This window comes from Capricornis sumatraensis, chromosome 9, assembly GCF_032405125.1.
Source record: "Capricornis sumatraensis isolate serow.1 chromosome 9, serow.2, whole genome shotgun sequence".
NCBI classification, from domain to species: Eukaryota; Metazoa; Chordata; class Mammalia; order Artiodactyla; family Bovidae; genus Capricornis; species Capricornis sumatraensis.
In genome coordinates this window covers 61,916,177-61,932,498 of record NC_091077.1, presented here as the reverse complement: position 1 = coordinate 61,932,498, position 16,322 = coordinate 61,916,177, and the positions used below count along the sequence as shown (strand labels likewise).

Sequence of the window (16,322 nt, the reverse complement as noted above, 5' to 3'; positions counted from 1 at the left end):
GATTCTTTTTTCCAATAAAGCCCTAGGTTGAAGCCCAAAATATAAGATCAAGGGACCCAGAACTACTCTGTTTGTAGTTGGGGTTGTTCTAGCCTCAGGAGTCTCTATTACTTGAGCCCACCATAGCCTTATAGAGGGAAACCGCAACCACATATTACAAGAGGTACACCTATTCCTCTCCCCATGGGCATTTTCAAGACAGGGTGAAACCAGCTTTGCTGTCTGACTCCTATCAGAGGCCCAGGATTCTGGGTCTGAGCAGGTCTGAGCCCCGACTCAGAGCTGTCCCTCCTCCCTCACCCCCTTCTCCCTTCCCCTCCACCTCCCCTTTAGGTGAAGATCTTTGAGGAGGACTTCCAGAGGGAGCGTAGCGACCGGGAGCGCATGAATGAAGAGAAGGAAGAGCTGAAGAAGCAGGTGGAGAAACTGCAAGCCCAGGTCACCCTGTCCCACGCCCAGGTGAGAAGAGTGGGACCCAGGAGCGGGCAGCTGGCTGTGCCCAGGGGGAGGGCGCATGGGTTGGACGGCCCTGGCGACACTGGCTGGCAGGACACTCACCGATTCTCCTTCCAGCTCTGCTGATACATTTCTGTGGCCCTCAGAGAGTCCTGTCCCTTCTCTACTTCTAGCCCTGATTTTCCACAATCGGTTTTGATGCCTTTAAAGAGCATAAGTAGGAATTAGCTCTGAGCCATCCGCTCTTTCCCACACTGAAGCTAAAAGGTATGAACGCTGAAGCACGGCGTCAGTGAGGCTCCTGCAGCCGTCCTGACCTGTGTTCAGACTGCCCATGGTGAGCGGGCCTTACCTGCAGTCCCCGGCCTGGGCCGTGCTCTGCCCCCCAGGGCCCTTTCCCACCGCTGGGCCAGGCAGGACAGCCCAGAGTGGCGGCCTCGTGCGTTGGCCAGTCCACCCTGCTTAGGCCCTGGACGCAGGCCTGGCCAGGAAGCGCCTCTGCTGACAGACTTCTCTCCCTCCCTCTCTCTCTCAGCTAAAAGCCTTCAAAGATGAGGAAAAGGCGAAAGATGCCCTGAGGCAGCAGAAGAGGAAAGCAAAGGTGAGGCGGCTTGAGGGAGGAGGCAGCCCCTACCGCATTTTACCTCCTCCAGGGAGCCGCAGTCTGACGCGGGAGGCACTGGTTGCTCAGGCGTCCAGCTAACTAGTGAGGCCCCAGGTGGCACAGTGGGGAAGAATCCGGCTGCCAGTGCAGGAGACACAAGAGACTCGGGTTCGATCCCTGGGTCAGGAAGATCCCCTGGAGAAGGAAATGACAACCTGATCCAGTATTCTTACCTGGAAAATTCCATGGACAGAGGAGCCTGGGCCACAGTCCACGGGGTCACAAAGAGTCGGACACGATTGAGTGACCGAGCACACACACGCCCAGCAGATGACAGAATGAATTATGAGCTCGACTACACATCAGGCCCTTCCTTTATTCAAGATGTGATGCTAAGTGCTTTACAGACGAAATAAAAAGCACAGCTGGAGCATTTAGAACAGTACATGGTAAAGAACCAGTGCCCAGGGCACACCAGCTGTCCTCATGGTTGGTATTCTGGGCCCATGTGCAGCCTTCCATGGCCACATGCCAGCCTTCGGAGAACTGAGACTCTAAGAGGAGAATGGGAGATGGGATGAATGAATGTCACTGGGGTGGCCCATGCAGCCTGTCACAGACCAGAGCCAGATGCCACCTTTCTTGCAGACCTCAGCAGACCGCTACCACCTGGAGCCCCACCCGGAACACCTCTGCGGGGCCTGCCCCTACGCCTACCCGCCCATGCCTCCCATTGGGCCGCACCCCGGCTTTGAGGACTGGTCCCAGATCCGCTACCCCCCACCCCCCACGGCCATGGAGCACCCACCCCCACTTCCCAACTCACGCCTCTTCCGTCTGGTGAGTCCATGCCCCCTCCCTCACTCCAGGACACACACACAGGCCAGCCAGACACATCCCAAGGGCAAGGTCAACGGAGAGGGTCAGAAGCTGCATCCTTGGCCCCTTGGGAACAGACTGGTATGCAGCCTGCCATCCCCGGGGCAGGACCTTCCAGCTCAGGGCTGCTCACGGGCCCTGGTATGGGACAGAAAAGGCTGGGTAAGGGAGCAGGGCCAGCAGGAGGGCTCTCTCCGGCCAGCCAGGCCAGGAGTTTGACCTTTTTCATGACCTCCACATGTCACCAGGTATAAAGTCTTCACCATGCATTCTCTCCCTTTGCCTTTTCTTCTCTTTTCCTTCTCAGTTTCCTTTTTCTGTTTTCCTCCCTTTTTCTCCTTATCATTCTGTCTCCAGAGTTTCTGACCTCTTTCTCATTCTCTTCAGTGCCCCTGCCACAGCCCCTCAGGGATCTCTCAACCTGGTCAGTGCCAGCTGCCCCCCACCCCATCCGCTTCTCCCCCATAACCATTCCTTACATGCGTCTTTAAACCCTGGAGTGTACTGCGTGACTGTAGCGCCTTGGATTCAAATCAAAGCTTGACCACTTGCCAAGCTGGATGACCTTTGACAAGTTACTCCACCCCGTTTGAACCTCAGTTTGCCAACCTGTAAAATGGGGTTGGTAACCTGGGTTGTTGTAAGGATTCAGTTATAGTTGATTAATATGAACTTAGTACTGTTCTGGCACAGTAGCTGCTACTATGGTTATTGATTACTAAACACCAGTTTTGTTGCAGCCAGAATACACCTGGCGGATGCCCTTTGGAGGGGTACGTAATCAGAGCTCCCAAGTGATGGACTTACCTACGGCCAGGCCTACAGAACCAGGTGAGTGTGACCCCTGGTAATGGGCCTTGGTTTATAAAAAGATAATTTTTTAATCTGCCAGGATTGTCCCAGTTTGGGGGCAGTCTTGCTACCTTCTGATCTCAGTGGAGGAGAGGTGCAGGTTTCTCAAATAGTGTTGAGAAGAAAGGGGTGGTGACTGCATCATGAAGGAGTTGAAACCATTCCTTCCACTGATTATAGTTTAATGTTCTAAGTGCCATGCTCTGTGTAAGATGCTGGGGAGGAGGCCAAGACCAGTGCAAAGGTCTTGGTGGGAGGGAGTGAAGAACTATGGCTGACTTGAGGATCGACAGAAGTCTGGCTTGGCTGGAGCCAGGAACAAGACGGAGAAGGGAGGCAGACAAGGCAAGGTCAGGGAGGTTGGTAGGTCGCACCACAAGGGCCTTGTAAGCCCCAGCAGGAGGGCTGGTCTTTATCCTAAGGATAGCCTGCAGGCCTTGGACATTTTAAAATGGTCTGTTTGCTGGTTGCGGAAGGACTCTGGTCCCTTAGTCTCTCCCTTGCTTTCTGTGAGGCTTTTATGGGGCCTTGCCTGTGGGGGCTTCTGGAAACAGAATTGCAACTAGTGGGAGCCATGGGGAGGCCAAGTCCATCTCAGCACAAAGAGGAGTTTTCTAAAGGTTGCAGCTGTGCAGAAATGGAGCCTGCCATGCCTGGTGGTCGAGGGCCCCTCTGCAATAGTGTGGGCAGAGGCTGCAGGGCAACTTGGAGGGGGTGTGGTTTGGAGGATCTCGTGGTTGGGAGGAGGAGGCGTTGAGCTGGTCAGGCACTTTCTCATGTCTCCCCATGGAGCCCTAGGGGTTTTGTGGAGCCATAGGAGTCTGCTTTGATGAGTGCAGAGGGTGGCCAAACGGGCAGGACTGTCCCTTCTCCCAGAACTACTCCATTTCTGGGATCTGGAACCAGACTGACTGGGTGCCAACACTTCCTAGACTTGGGACCTTGAGCAAGTTTTTAAAAACTCCCCTGTGCCCCATTTCTCTCCCCCATAAAGTGGTAATAATCTGCCTGCTTCCTAGGTTTGGGCAAGGATTGAATGACGTACCTAAGGTGCTTCGACCAGGGCCTGGCACTCATTAACACCCAGCAACCCTGGTTTTTTTCCCCACTCTTACTGTATTCATTTCCATAGGACTTTGAAAGCTACTGTACTACCTCATCTTTAAATCCTAAATTTGTTTATTTAGAGTCCACCAAAAATGACCGTGAAGGACCTCAGTGAAACCAGTCCCCTGCTCCACCTTCGTCTCACAGAGCCAGCTGACTTCAGATTACTGGCAAGCTAGAGGCCACAGGCTCTGTGTGGCCAGAGCTGCAGCCACTCCGGAGGCTGAGATGGATGGCCAGCTTGGGCCCTGGCCCCGACCTGGACGGTCTGCAGACTGGAGAGGCTCCATCCAGAAGGCGTCCATCTGGGCCTCTCCTTTGGAGTGACTGGGAAAAGCCTACTGTTGTGCCCCTGAGTGGAGAGAGGTGCCGTCAGCCTGGACCTGCTGTCCTCTGTGGACACTGCTGGCAGATGCCGATCTCCAGTCAAGAGACCCCCATCGGCCGAGGGGCCCCAGCCTGGAGCCACCAGGCCCTCAGCTGGAGCCTTGTGGTGTGGAGGCCTGGACTGGGATGGTTCTTGATCCCTGGACAGCTGTTTGCACAAATCTTGGACATAAATCCAAGCTAGAGATGAGCATTTTGTGACTGGATTTCTTTTATGCCCTGGCTAATGTGCTCCTCCTTGTCAACCAGCGTGCTTCTTTCCTGGCCCCTCTTCCCTCTGTGCCCTTTTCCTCCCAGACGCACCCCCCCATCCACCCCCATAAGAGCACCACCATTACTCCTGGCAGGCATCCCCTGGGATCCTGCTCAGAGCTTCTGTGAGGGTGGAGCATCCAGGGGCTGGGGGCCAGGCGGCCTGAGTTTACACTCCAGTCCTGCCCCTCACTTGTCAGGAGACATTGGGCAACGCCTGGCCCTTCTGTGAGCCTTAGTTTCCTCATCTGTCAAATGGAACACCTCATCTCAGTGCTAGCTGCCTTAGAGAGAACTGTGGGGTGACAGTAGATGGAGCTGGTTTTATAGACTCCAAATGCTGAGTGAGGAAGCAGAGCGGGCCTAGGTGGAAACCATAAAGCAAGGCCCTGGAGCCCTCCGTTTATTCCTTCCCGCCACCTCCAGCTTTCCTGCCCCCGCGCTGGGGCAGCCCCATGGAAGAAGCACGACAGTAGGCTCAGCTGCTGCAGAAAGGCCTTTACTAGGCAGACAGGGGTGAGCCTCATGCCAGCAGGTCAGGGTGAGGGGAGAGGACACACCCCCCGAGGGAGTGGGGTGGCATCCCTGGCCGGGGGCCTCAGCCTGAATGCACTAAAGGCTGGCCCCTCAGACAGGCTCAAGGGAGGTCCGCCCACGCGGGCTTCGGGCCCCTCCTTCATGGCGATGCCGCCCCCTGACACGGGGAGCGTGGCCCCTGCTCTCACGTCTGCCTTGGTGACTCTCAGGGAACGCTGTGGGGGTGGTGGGGTGGGGGGCGGGGGAGGGCCCTCAGGAAGGAGCGAGGCTGTGTGGTGGAGGAGGGGGTCAGGCAGCGCGGTGGACCCAGAAACTTCCGGGCACTTGTGGGTGGTGTTTGGAGGCAGTGAGAGATGCCAGCCCGGTAGGGTGAGGTCCTGGTTAAAGCAGAACAATTGAATCTAGAGCTGGGTTTTCAGTTTGGACTCAGCTGAAAGTGGATGGTTATCACTGGAACAGAGAACTAGAAGGAAAGGGAAGTTCCTCTCTGGCATTCTTCACGGCACACAGCTGTTGCCACACATGCACTTGTGCAGGTTGACACGTGTGGCCCTGTACTCGTGTGTACACACGCCTGTAGGCATGTGTGCAAACACCCATGTGCAGAGCAGTACAGACACAAATGTTCATCTCAGGCTGGGGCCTTGTGTCACAGTAAAGGGTCTAGCGTGGGAGTGTGGCATAGTTGGAGAAATGGGTTCCTTCCTGAACAGAGCCCTCCCTAGCCCGTGTGGTGGACATGGAGGGGGGTGGGCCTCAGTTACTTCCACTTGGCCTCCAGGAGTGCCCGCCGCCGCATGTAGGTCAGGATGTCCATCTTGACAGAGTTGACCGTGGTGCGGTGGTACCAGCGCATGATGGGGATGCCGTCTGGCCCCACCAGGAACTTCTCAAAGTTCCACCGGATGTCATGGACCTTCATGGGTTCCCAGAAAAGGCGGCCGGGTGAGCCTAGGAGCTCCGAGGTAGGAGGACAGGAGTTCTGGAGCAGAGACGAGAGAAGTGTTAACTCTGCTTGGGGCCCTTCCCACTCTGTAATCCCTCCTCCTTCCCAGGACTTTTCGGGGGAAGGAGAATAGCCCGGCACTGAGAAAAGAGTACCAGGTTGGGAGTTAGAAAACTGAATCCCAGCACCAGCTTTGGTTCTAGCAGATTGTGAGACCCTAAGCCTGTCCCTTCTGGGGCCTATCTGTAAAATGAGTTGATGAGCCCCTAGGGTCTACAAAGCCCTCTAGTTGGAATAATAATCAGATGCCAGGAAACTCCCCAAGAGCCCAGGAAGAAAGGAGGGTGTCACAGGCCTTGTCTATGTGGCCTGGGGCCAGGAGCGGCTGCAGCCCCGTCCAGAGCCAGCATCAGCCAGGCAGAGAGGCTCTTCAGCAATGTGGCTTGGCTGTGTACTCACCTTCAGGAATGTGTAGAACTTCTGCTCTTTCTCCCCGTTCACATCGCCTTTCTCAAACAGCTGGAAGTTGGGGGTGAAGCCCCCACCTGGTCGAACATACCTAAGGAATATTTTTGTGTGGGTCCCAGGGACATGGGCTCAGAAATAAGAGGAGGGGACAGAACTGGGGAAGGGGGGTTGGGAATCGGGATTTTATGCTATGATGGGCAGTGGGAGCCAGTGACTGTTAAATGGGCACAGGTATAATGTGGGTCAGCAGTCTTCCTTCAATTTGGTAACTGCTCAATAACCCCTGCCCTCAACCTGTCCTCCCCTTACCCCAACGTGGCTGACTGCCATCATCCCTGACCCTGTCTCTCCTGGTACCTCTTCCACTTGTTCCACTAAACAGAGTTCCTGCAAGGAGAGAGTAGTTCTTGGTGGCTGATAAATATCCCTCATGAGTAGGGGCCAGCATAAAAGATGCCTGGCGCCTGGGCCGGGGCACGGTGGGAGGGACGTGCTGGAGGAGCTTTCTCAGGACACTGAGTCAGCACTCACTTGAGGGTGGCTAGGATCTCCGAGTTCTCTCCTGGTTCTTGTTTTCCAAATTGGTTGCAGGGGAAGCCCAGAATGACCAGACCGAATGGTTCAAGCTCTTCCTGCAGTGCATTCAGTTCTGGAACAGGGAGAGAGCAGAGATGGGGATAGCCTGGTGAGGAGCCCCACCTTCCGTGTACCATCCACCTGCCCGCCCCATTGTATAGCTGAAATCACTGAGGCCTGATGGGAAGGAACTTGCCCAAGATAATCCATTGAGTGTGGCATTGCTGGCATTCAAGCCCCGTCCTATGGAGTCCAACCTGGATGGGTTGGAGGTCTGGGGGAGAAGAGAGCAATGTGCTTTCTCAAATTAATAATCAGATACCCACTGCCTAAACCCACCACCTGGGCCTGTAGGCTGTGGGCTCCTTCAGGACTGTCAGGACTGAGTGTCCTGGAGTGAGAACCATCCATCCCTGGGCAGAAGGCAGATGACGTCCCTGGGGTGGGATGGAGCCCTCACACCCCGCCTATACTCTGGGTATTCAGGGGCCCAGGGGAGAGCCTGGCCCAGCTCTCACCCCGCTCAGTGCCTCCTGGCCTCTGGTGCAGCATCCATGGTCAGCCCACCTCTTGCCCAAACGCACTCTGCTCTATTCCAAGGGCTACATGGAAGCATTCTAGACGGAGCGCTCACTACCCACTGGGCCATCCAGTTCACTGTCATTGTACTTCCAGGAATCTGCCCATGACTCTCAGGCAGAACATTCTAAGTTAGATTGCCCTTGCTTCCCTCCCACACCCCCAAAGCATTTTCTGGTGGGTGCTGTCAGATGCCTTGGGCTTGCCTGTCCCCTGGCTTTTGACTCTGACCCAGCTAAGGAGAAGTAGAGGGTACCAGGGATCATGAAACCTGGTTCTGTCACTAACACACAAACTCTGGGAACTCAGGCCAGGGGCCAAAAGAAGCACTGAGGCAGATGGGCTGAGGACAGGGGAGAATTTCTCAGCAAGAGGAACCTACTGTTGTTACTCCAATGAAAGGAAGTTCCAGGCACAAACCCAATCTCCTCCATCCTTCTTCTTTTAGGGCAATTGAGATACTCAGGGATGAAGGATAACTGAGAATCTTCTAGAACATATTTGTAGGGGATCAGACCTCAGGTTATATAATTATTTTCACAGAACCACGAAACAGTAGGATTCAGGTACAGGGTTTAAAATGTCATGATGACCATCACCCCCATTCTTCTTGCACCAGAAAAGCTCCTGTGATTGGAATGTGCCCAACTAGCAGAAACAGCCCCAAACACAGCAGGGGAAGAGCAGGTGGCTCTTACCAACATACTGGCCCGTCAGGCCTCAGTAGCTGGCCACGTTGACGAAGAGGATGTATTTGCCAGCATACCGCTTAAAGGGGATGTACTCCTCCCCATCGATGGTGAGGGCCCCGTACTCATAGATGGTGCCGCCCACACCAGCATGGCAGTCCATCTGCAAGAGACCAGCACCAGGAAGCAGTTAGAGCCTGAAGGGAACTCGGACACCACCATTTTCAAGATACCAGGGAGTGGCGGAACACTTTTGCCCACGTGTTCTTGACTTGCCCAAGAATTCAAACTGGACTAGAACTGAAGTCTCCTAATTCATTATACAAGATAATATTAAGAGCATTGAATAAGCTGGTGAGTGCTACGGAAACTTGGAGAAATAACTATGGTCATTACTTCTGCATCACTTGTCAGTTTAGACAGCCACCAGGCAGGCTGTGAGGGAGACTACCCCCGTGCCGGTGTTATTGGATGGGATGGTGGAGACTGGGAAGCTGTTAGAATAACGCAGGCAAGTGGTGATGAGAGCCAGAAGTAGATCGTCGTGAAGGAAGAGCTGAAATTTCCTCAGAAATGAGGAAACATCAGTGTGGAAAATGGTGATTCAGACGTTTCCAATCTGGAGAACTGGAAAGCTGAGGCTGTTGTTCAGAAATAGGGAAGTAGGATGGGGGCCAGGAATGGGGCCAGGCCTGCTGGGAGGATTAAATGGCATGGTCAGGATAAAGACCAGTGCCTGGCATAGATCCGATGTTCCCTGCGTTGAGCAGTGTGGCAATGACCTTAAGGCCTTCCTCTTTGCCCAGTTGCCTCTCTGCAGTCCGCCTCCAGACTAGTAGAGTCAGTGAACAGTGGGCTGTGAGTTGGGGAACCAGCTCTGCCTCTAACTCCCTGTGTGGTCTTGGACTTGCCCTTTTTCTTCTCTGGGCCTCAGTTTCCTCATTTATAAAGTGAGAACCTTGCACTGGACCAGCTGTTCTGAATCACGATGGCTTGACAGTATTGCTTTCGGTGGGAGAAGAGGGAAAGGATTACTGCCAGCAAGTGGGATGCTGAATTTACATCCACCCCACCCCCCACCCTATCCTCATCTCATCTCTACCATTTTTTGATGCAGACTATAAAAATCTGGGTTTACTCTTGAGAGAGCATCATGGCATCACTACCACAATTAGCAGGTGGGCTGGCAGTCCTGGCCTGGACATCTGAGGAGAGGCGGGAAGACAATAAAACTGAATGCAAGCTAGCATTATAGACCAGAGACAGGTGGTTGGAGTTAAGAGAAGCAACTTCACGCACTCTGTTCTGGCCAGTCCTGGAAGACTGGCTGTTAAGGTGAGGTGCACCTGGGCCCAACCGAGTGAAGAGAGCCGTCTGGGCTGGTAGGGCGTAGCCCGGGGGGGGTGTAAGAAAGCCACTCTGTCTTGGAGACTCCGTAGGCCTGCTGAGCTGGGGGAGCTGGACTCCTTCCACATGGCCATTCCCTGACTGCTGCAAGCGATCTTCTTGGCTCGGGTATGAATTCCCTGCTTCACGTGAGTCTAATATTCCATGCCCCGTGACTTCTAGTGGGTGCCAGAGGCAGGCCTGAGACCTAAGCTTGACATTCCTCCAGCCCCTGGGCCTCTTGGGCCCCAGCTGCGGTCAGCCCCAGCTCCAAACGCAAACAGCCAGGACACAACAAACACACCCTAGCCAGGCCTCCTGTCTGCCTCTCCACTCTGCCCTGGCCCAAAAACAAACTGTGAAATGGGGAGGAAAAAAAAAAAAGCGAAGAGGTTGTCTAAATAAGAGAAGCTTGAAAACAGCGGGAGGTTCAGCTTTTAAGCCCATTTTCAGGGTGGGGTGGGGCAAGGGGAATCTCCCCTCATTAGAGTTGAGTCTTGCTGGCTGTGTGTCCCTGAGCAAGTCACTTTCAATCTGAGTTTCCATCTGTTGATGGGTGAGGGAAAAACCACCTGTCTCCCAAAATGGCTGTGGGAATTTGCTGGTAGATTAAAACCATCTTGAAAGCCTCTTGGAAAGAAACCCAGCCCCTGTCCCCTCATCAAGCGGTAGGGTAAAGGGTCCTGACGTTGCTGTGTTTCTGTGAAGAAGACTTGGGTGTTCCCCAGTCGGTATGAGGAAGCTGATGCACTGGGCAGAGTATTTCCAGGAAAAGGGACCTGTGACAAAGCCTCCTGCTTCCTACTGGGCCTGCAATGCTGGTGCTGTGGGTTCAGACTGAGAGGGGTCGGAGAGTGACAATGGTAGGGGAAAGATTTACAGCCTGCTCTCAGTACTGAGCATGCTCCCCACCTCCTTCTAGGCCCCGCCCCTCCTCTTGTGGGTCCCTGGAGTCCCAGAACCCTGCACCTGAACCAGGAGGTCAGAGGAGATGGAGGTGGGGGGTGGGGAGGTTACCTCAATCCTCCCACAATTGCATAAGACGGGAGAGTTCAGACGGCTTGAGAGTGGGAGGGGAGACCCTGCCAGGACCCCGGCTGGCTTGCATTGCTGGTCCTGTGTCTCTCTCCTCACTCATCTTACCACTCCCAACAGTGTGAAGGTATGAGAGGAGAGCTGGACTGGGGGCAGGAGACCTGAGTTCTAGGCCTGGCCGGGCCTCCCATGTGACTACATGTGACTATCCTGTCCCTTCTCTGGGGCTCTGGCTCCTTGATTATGAGAAGGGGTCAGATTCAAGGCTGTCTAGAGGGCTCTTCAGCTCTGACTGTCAGCCGGTGGTTCCTTCATTCTATCTGCCTGATTTAGTCACCTAGAAACCAGCGGTTACTAGGAGCCCACACACGTCAGCAGCTGTTATTCTCTTTAGCCTCTCTGAAGTCCTTTTGTAGGGGAAGGACAGGGAGCCTGGGCAGCCTTAAGATGGACTGGAGAGGGGACAGCGAGGAAAGGCTTTGTTCCCCAGCCCCTCCCTTTGAAATGGGTGGAGGCAAATATTCCTGTGGGGCTGTTGCCTTTTGTCCATCCTTTCCTCCACTTGCCCCTGGGCCCCTGCCTTGGCCCTGGAGCTGGGGGTAAGATAAGTAGTGATTGAGTCCTAGAAATGGAGGCTATGAGATTTCAACCCTCTCAAGACCTGGGAGGAAAGATGGGGCAGGACCAGATTGTCATTGGCTAGCAAATCCTAACTGGTTGCATCTGATATGATCACACCCCACTCTAAGGCTTTTCTAGCCCATACCCATCCTGTTTTCTCTGAATCCATCTATTCCTCCCCAGAGTTCTACAGAGAACACATGACTATGATGAGCTATTCATAGGATCCATGTTCTTACCTCCACCTTCTTGAAACAGGGCCCCATCTTCCCGTCTCTGCTTCTCTGCAAACTGAGGTTATAGGACTGACTCCATGATGCTGCCCTACCCATGGCCTGCCCTCACTTCAGTTCCACACCCTAATATCGAAACTCAGACCCATCCCTGCCCAGGAAAATACCTTCTGAATTGGAGATTATGAACAAGACTGGATACAAAGCCAGAGGCTAGGAGGAAGTGGCCCCATAACCATCCAGTCTCTAGGCTGACTCCCAGGAGAGGCAGACCGATTAGAATTTAGGCTGAGGACAGGACGAGATAGAAACAAGCAGAAGTAGCCTTGCATTTTTAATGGGCTTCCTGAACAATAGATAGGATTATGGAAATAGAATTGTGGAGTCATAAGATCTTAGAATGGAAGATTTGAGAAACAACAGAAGCACAAAGCTTCTTCATTTTATACAGGTGAGGGGTGTGTGTCGGTGTGTGTGTGTCGGTGTGTGTGTGTATTGGGAGGCTGGAAACAAAAATCTCTCTCTTTGGGTCTATGCCTGGCTCCTGACTCCCCACCCCGGGGAAGAGGAGAGGTCTAAGCATGTCAGGTCACCCCTGCTCCTGACCTCAGCATCCCCACTCTAGCTAAGGACCACACGCTCTACTGAGGATAGACTCAGGCTCAAGAGAATTCTGCCTCTCCTATGGAGCTGGCAGGCCAATAAGGGCTGTGGCTGGTGGGTACTGAGGTTGCCCCCAAATAGGAAACCCTTCAGAGAATGATGTGTGGATTTTTCAGTTTCTCCAAGCTTTGCAGCTTTTCCTCTGAAGTCATCAGTCTCTTTGTGCCCTGTGCTCTCACCTTCAGCGGATGGAGAAACTGAGGTCCACAAAGGATGAGAGGTCTAGTCAGTGTCCTGGGCATTCTTTGCTGCCAGCCCAGAGCTCGTTCTGTCAGCCTCTTTTACCAGTGTCCCAGAATCCTACCTGCATTTATGCTTGGGCTATTTGGGCACCACATATTGCCTGCCATTCTCCCTGGGAACTCTGCAGCCACCCAGACCCCGAGTCTCCAGGCCATTTTCTGGGCCCCCTACCCTCTTCAGGGTCCGCTGGAAGGGAAGGGTCTCAGAAACAGACGGTGGTTTGGATGTAGCAAGGCGGCCCGGAGGTAGTGGTGGGGAAGAAAGTGTGAACTCTGGAGAGACAAACCTTCCTCCCTCATTCATTCCGCCCACCAGGAGCACCCAGGTCTCCAGCAGATGAAACTGCGAAGAGTCTGACGACAGTCTGAGTGCGCCAAAGACGGAGGCAAGGGGAGTTAAGGGCGTCTCTCGCACCTAGGTGTCACCCTTCTAGAGGGAAGCCCTCACCGAGAGATGGTGACACCTGCGGGCTGTGTTCTTTCCCCTGGCCCCCCACCCCCGAGGCTCACTCACCTTCGACTTCTCCTGTCCCTGGCTCGGAGGAATGAAGCCGGCCAGGAGCAGGGAGAGAAGGCAGGATGCCCGGAGGAGCCGGGCCATGATGGGCTGGGGACGCGTCTCGGCTCGCCGCAGACGCTGTCTGATCCTGGGCCACGGTCCGTCTGAGGTGTCGTCTGCTTTCATCCACCTTTCAAGCCCTCAGCAATGACCAATCCGCTGCCGGGCCGGAGTCTCTGTAGCCAATTGCAAGGCGCCTGGCATTTCAGGGGCGGGCATGACTTCCCCTCCGCTTCCCCTGCTGGGCGACAGTGACATAAGCAAGTGTGGGCAGAGAGATGGGCGCCAGGTGCTTGTGAACCCGTGAGGCAGCCCCCTCTTCTTTCGACTCCAAAGTGCTGGAAGTGGCAAGCGCCGTGTCCTCAGCCCAGCCAGAGAAGGGGCTTAAAAAGCACCGAAGAATTGATGGAACTTCCCCTAGTGTTCCGTTTCCTCCTGCCTCCGATCTGGTAGAAGGGATATCAAAGACTTAAAATGTCAGCAAGATCTGGAGTGAGACCTCCAGGAATATTTACTCTATGTAGGCTTAGTGCTTAAAAAGCAACGAGTTGACTGCTCTAGAATTTTTGAATGCAGCCCCATTCCCTAGAAGAACATTGGGATTCCTCAGCTGGTTTGAGAGCAGAAAATACATTTACTCCCTGTATAGTCTTGAACATACTGCTTTCCCTCTCTGGGTCTCAGTTTCCTGAACTGCATGATGGGATTGGTTGATGCTGTCTAAGGCCCTTCTGGTTCCGGATAGATGACTTGCTTCTAAAAATAAGTGACAGACCTAGATCAGGAGTCCCTTAAGAGCAGGGACCATAATCACCAGCTGGCACAGGGCCTAGGACACATCAGGTGCTTAGTATTTGTGGTATTAGTCAGGCAACGGATTTGGGGATTTCCCTATAGTTCAGTGGTTTAAGGCTTCCTTGGTGGCTCAGATGGTAAAGAATCAGCCTGCAATTGGAGACCCAGGTTCGATCCTGGGTTGGGAAGATCCCCTGGAGAAGGAAACGGCAACCCACTCCAGTATTTTGACCTGGAAAATTCCATGAACAGAGGAGCCTGGCGGGCCACAGTGCATGGGGTCACATGACTGAGTGACTGCAGTTTCTTTTTCAGTGGTTTAAAGTCTGTATGTCCAGTGCAGGGGGTGCAGGTTCAATCCCTGGTCAGAGAACTAAGATCTCACATGCAAAAAAAAAAAAAAAAAATCAATTTGTTTCTTTGCTTTGAGATGCTGATGACCAGGTCAGGGAGTTCGAGGTCCATGCATGATTCTATCCACAGACAGCAGTATGTGTTGCAGTCAGTGCTTCACAAATCAGACTAAAAGAGTCATCTGACTGTATGCAAGACAGGAAAAAAGACACAGCTGTGTATAACGGACTTTTGGACTCAGAGGGAGAGGGAGAGGGTGGGATGATTTTGGAGAATGGCATTCTATCATGTATATTATCATGTAAGAATTGAATTGCCAGTCTATGTCTGACGCAGGATACAGCATGCTTGGGGTTGGTGCATGGGGATGACTCACTGAGATGTTATGGGGAGGGAGGTGGGAGGGGGGTTCATGTTTGGGAACACATGTAAAAATTAAAGATTTTAAAATTAAAAAAAAAAATAAAAAAAAAAAATAAAAGAGTCATCTGAGAAGCTTTTCATACAGATAACTAGGCCCCCCTTCAGAATCACTGCATTACGATCTCTAGGGGCAAAGGCTGAGACTCCACCTTCAGCCATGTTCCAGAGCTGACTCTGAGGCAGGTGATTCTGTCTTCTGATGGACAAGTGCCTTGAGATACCATGCCTTTATCATGGTTTAAGATGGTATGATCCCTGTGGGAATTTGGAAGGGTTGTCTTGATCTCACATTCTCTATGACTCCTTCCTTATCTCAAACCACAGCCTATTGAAGTGAAGAGAGTCTCAAAGGCCTTTAACTTTAAATGAGTTAAAGCACAAAAGCATTTGAACAGTGTCTGACACAGAGTATGTAGTCAACAAATACTATTTATTCAATTGCCTCATTTTGCTGAAGCCTAGACATGGGGAACAATTCACCCACAGCAAATTGGTGGCCGAGAGCGGACCAGAATCCAGGCCTAGAGTACATTCTTGGGCTCTCTGGACTTTGTTCTGTTGTATCTTGAAGGTCATATTTACCCAAAGATACAAACATCTGTATACATAGTTTGTCAGAAATGCAGTATTCATTTGCATCAGTAGGCATCTAGGATTCCTCATAATATGTGCCTAGCACCTTGTCAACACCATGAAAGAGGGGACTTCCCTGGTGGTCCAGTGGTTAAGACTTCACCTTCTAATGTAGAAGGCATGGGTTCGATCCCTGGTCAGGGAGCTAAGATCCCATGTGCCTCACAGCCACAAACCAGAACATAAACAACAGAAGCAGTACTGTAACAAGTTCAATAAAGACTTTAAAAATGGTCCACATCGAAACAAAAAATGTTAAACAAATGAAAACCATGAAAGATGCCAGAGAGTTTTCTGGAAGTTACAATCCCCGCCTTCGAAGTGAGTCCAGCAGAGCCAGGACTAGGGTGAGGCGAGTGCAGAGATGGCACCCGTGAGTGAGTGCCTGAATTGCCTTACCCTAATCCTAGCCCTTGTGTTCAATTTCTTTGGGGAAAACAAGGAGTCAGAGCCTTAGGCTTGCAGTAGGGCCACAGACAAATGACTTTCCCTCTGGTCCATCTGTTAAACAAGGGCCCTTGACAATCTCTCCGTGGTGGGCTCTGCAGCTCCAAGGGTCTAAGGAAAACCTGGGCTGAACCAGACTTGAGAGTACTGATCTCATGAACAGTGGGTGGGAGGTTAAGGAGGATAGCCTGCCATTGGATTGGGCCTTTGTGTTGTGTACTCCTTTCAAAGGCAGTTCGAGCCTCAGTACAAAGATCATGAAGACAAGGATGAATATCATACTTGCTAACTTTTTCACCATCAGCCTTTTTAGCACATTTGGTTGATTTGTTCCCTGGAATCCTGTTTTGAAAGATGTTATTCTGCACCAGGCTGTTTCCCCTGGCCTTCAGGTTAAAGTCCAAATTCCTTAGCCCTGGGACAATATCCTCCAAATCTGGCCACTTCCTTGTCTCTCACCACACTCCTCTTGCTCTCTCTACCCAGCTGTACTGACTGTTCTCCAGTTGTTCCAACAGGCCATTCTCTCTCACCTCCAGCTATGTTGTTGCCTCTACCTGGAACTCTCTCTGTTCTCTTTTACTGGTTCTCTCCTACCA

At 52.7% G+C, this 16,322-nt stretch overlaps 2 protein-coding genes across 5 annotated transcripts in view; one reads left to right on the top strand and one right to left on the bottom strand.

Annotated features, from left to right (window-relative positions):
- Positions 1-4,456, top strand: part of TNIP1 (TNFAIP3 interacting protein 1) — a 44,892-nt gene extending 40,436 nt beyond the window's left edge. For 3 of the 4 annotated variants that reach the window (XM_068980951.1, XM_068980949.1, XM_068980948.1), the window contains 5 exons: positions 334-459; positions 992-1,057; positions 1,709-1,900; positions 2,680-2,770; positions 3,979-4,456. In XM_068980951.1, the coding sequence (XP_068837052.1) occupies positions 334-459; positions 992-1,057; positions 1,709-1,900; positions 2,680-2,770; positions 3,979-4,013 (510 nt within the window). In that variant the 3' untranslated portion in view covers positions 4,014-4,456. The remainder of the gene's footprint in view (positions 1-333; positions 460-991; positions 1,058-1,708; positions 1,901-2,679; positions 2,771-3,978) is intronic. The other variant, XM_068980950.1, reaches the window with a different exon arrangement.
- A 581-nt stretch (positions 4,457-5,037) lies between these two features.
- Positions 5,038-13,160, bottom strand: GPX3 (glutathione peroxidase 3). The gene is made up of 5 exons (XM_068979874.1): positions 13,027-13,160; positions 8,342-8,495; positions 7,020-7,137; positions 6,480-6,579; positions 5,038-6,056 (listed from the first exon to the last, which is right to left on the bottom strand). Exons 1-5 carry the CDS (start codon positions 13,111-13,113, stop codon positions 5,835-5,837), a joined length of 681 nt encoding a protein of 226 aa, XP_068835975.1. The 5' UTR covers positions 13,114-13,160; the 3' UTR covers positions 5,038-5,834.
- Positions 13,161-16,322: the final 3,162 nt, after the last annotated feature.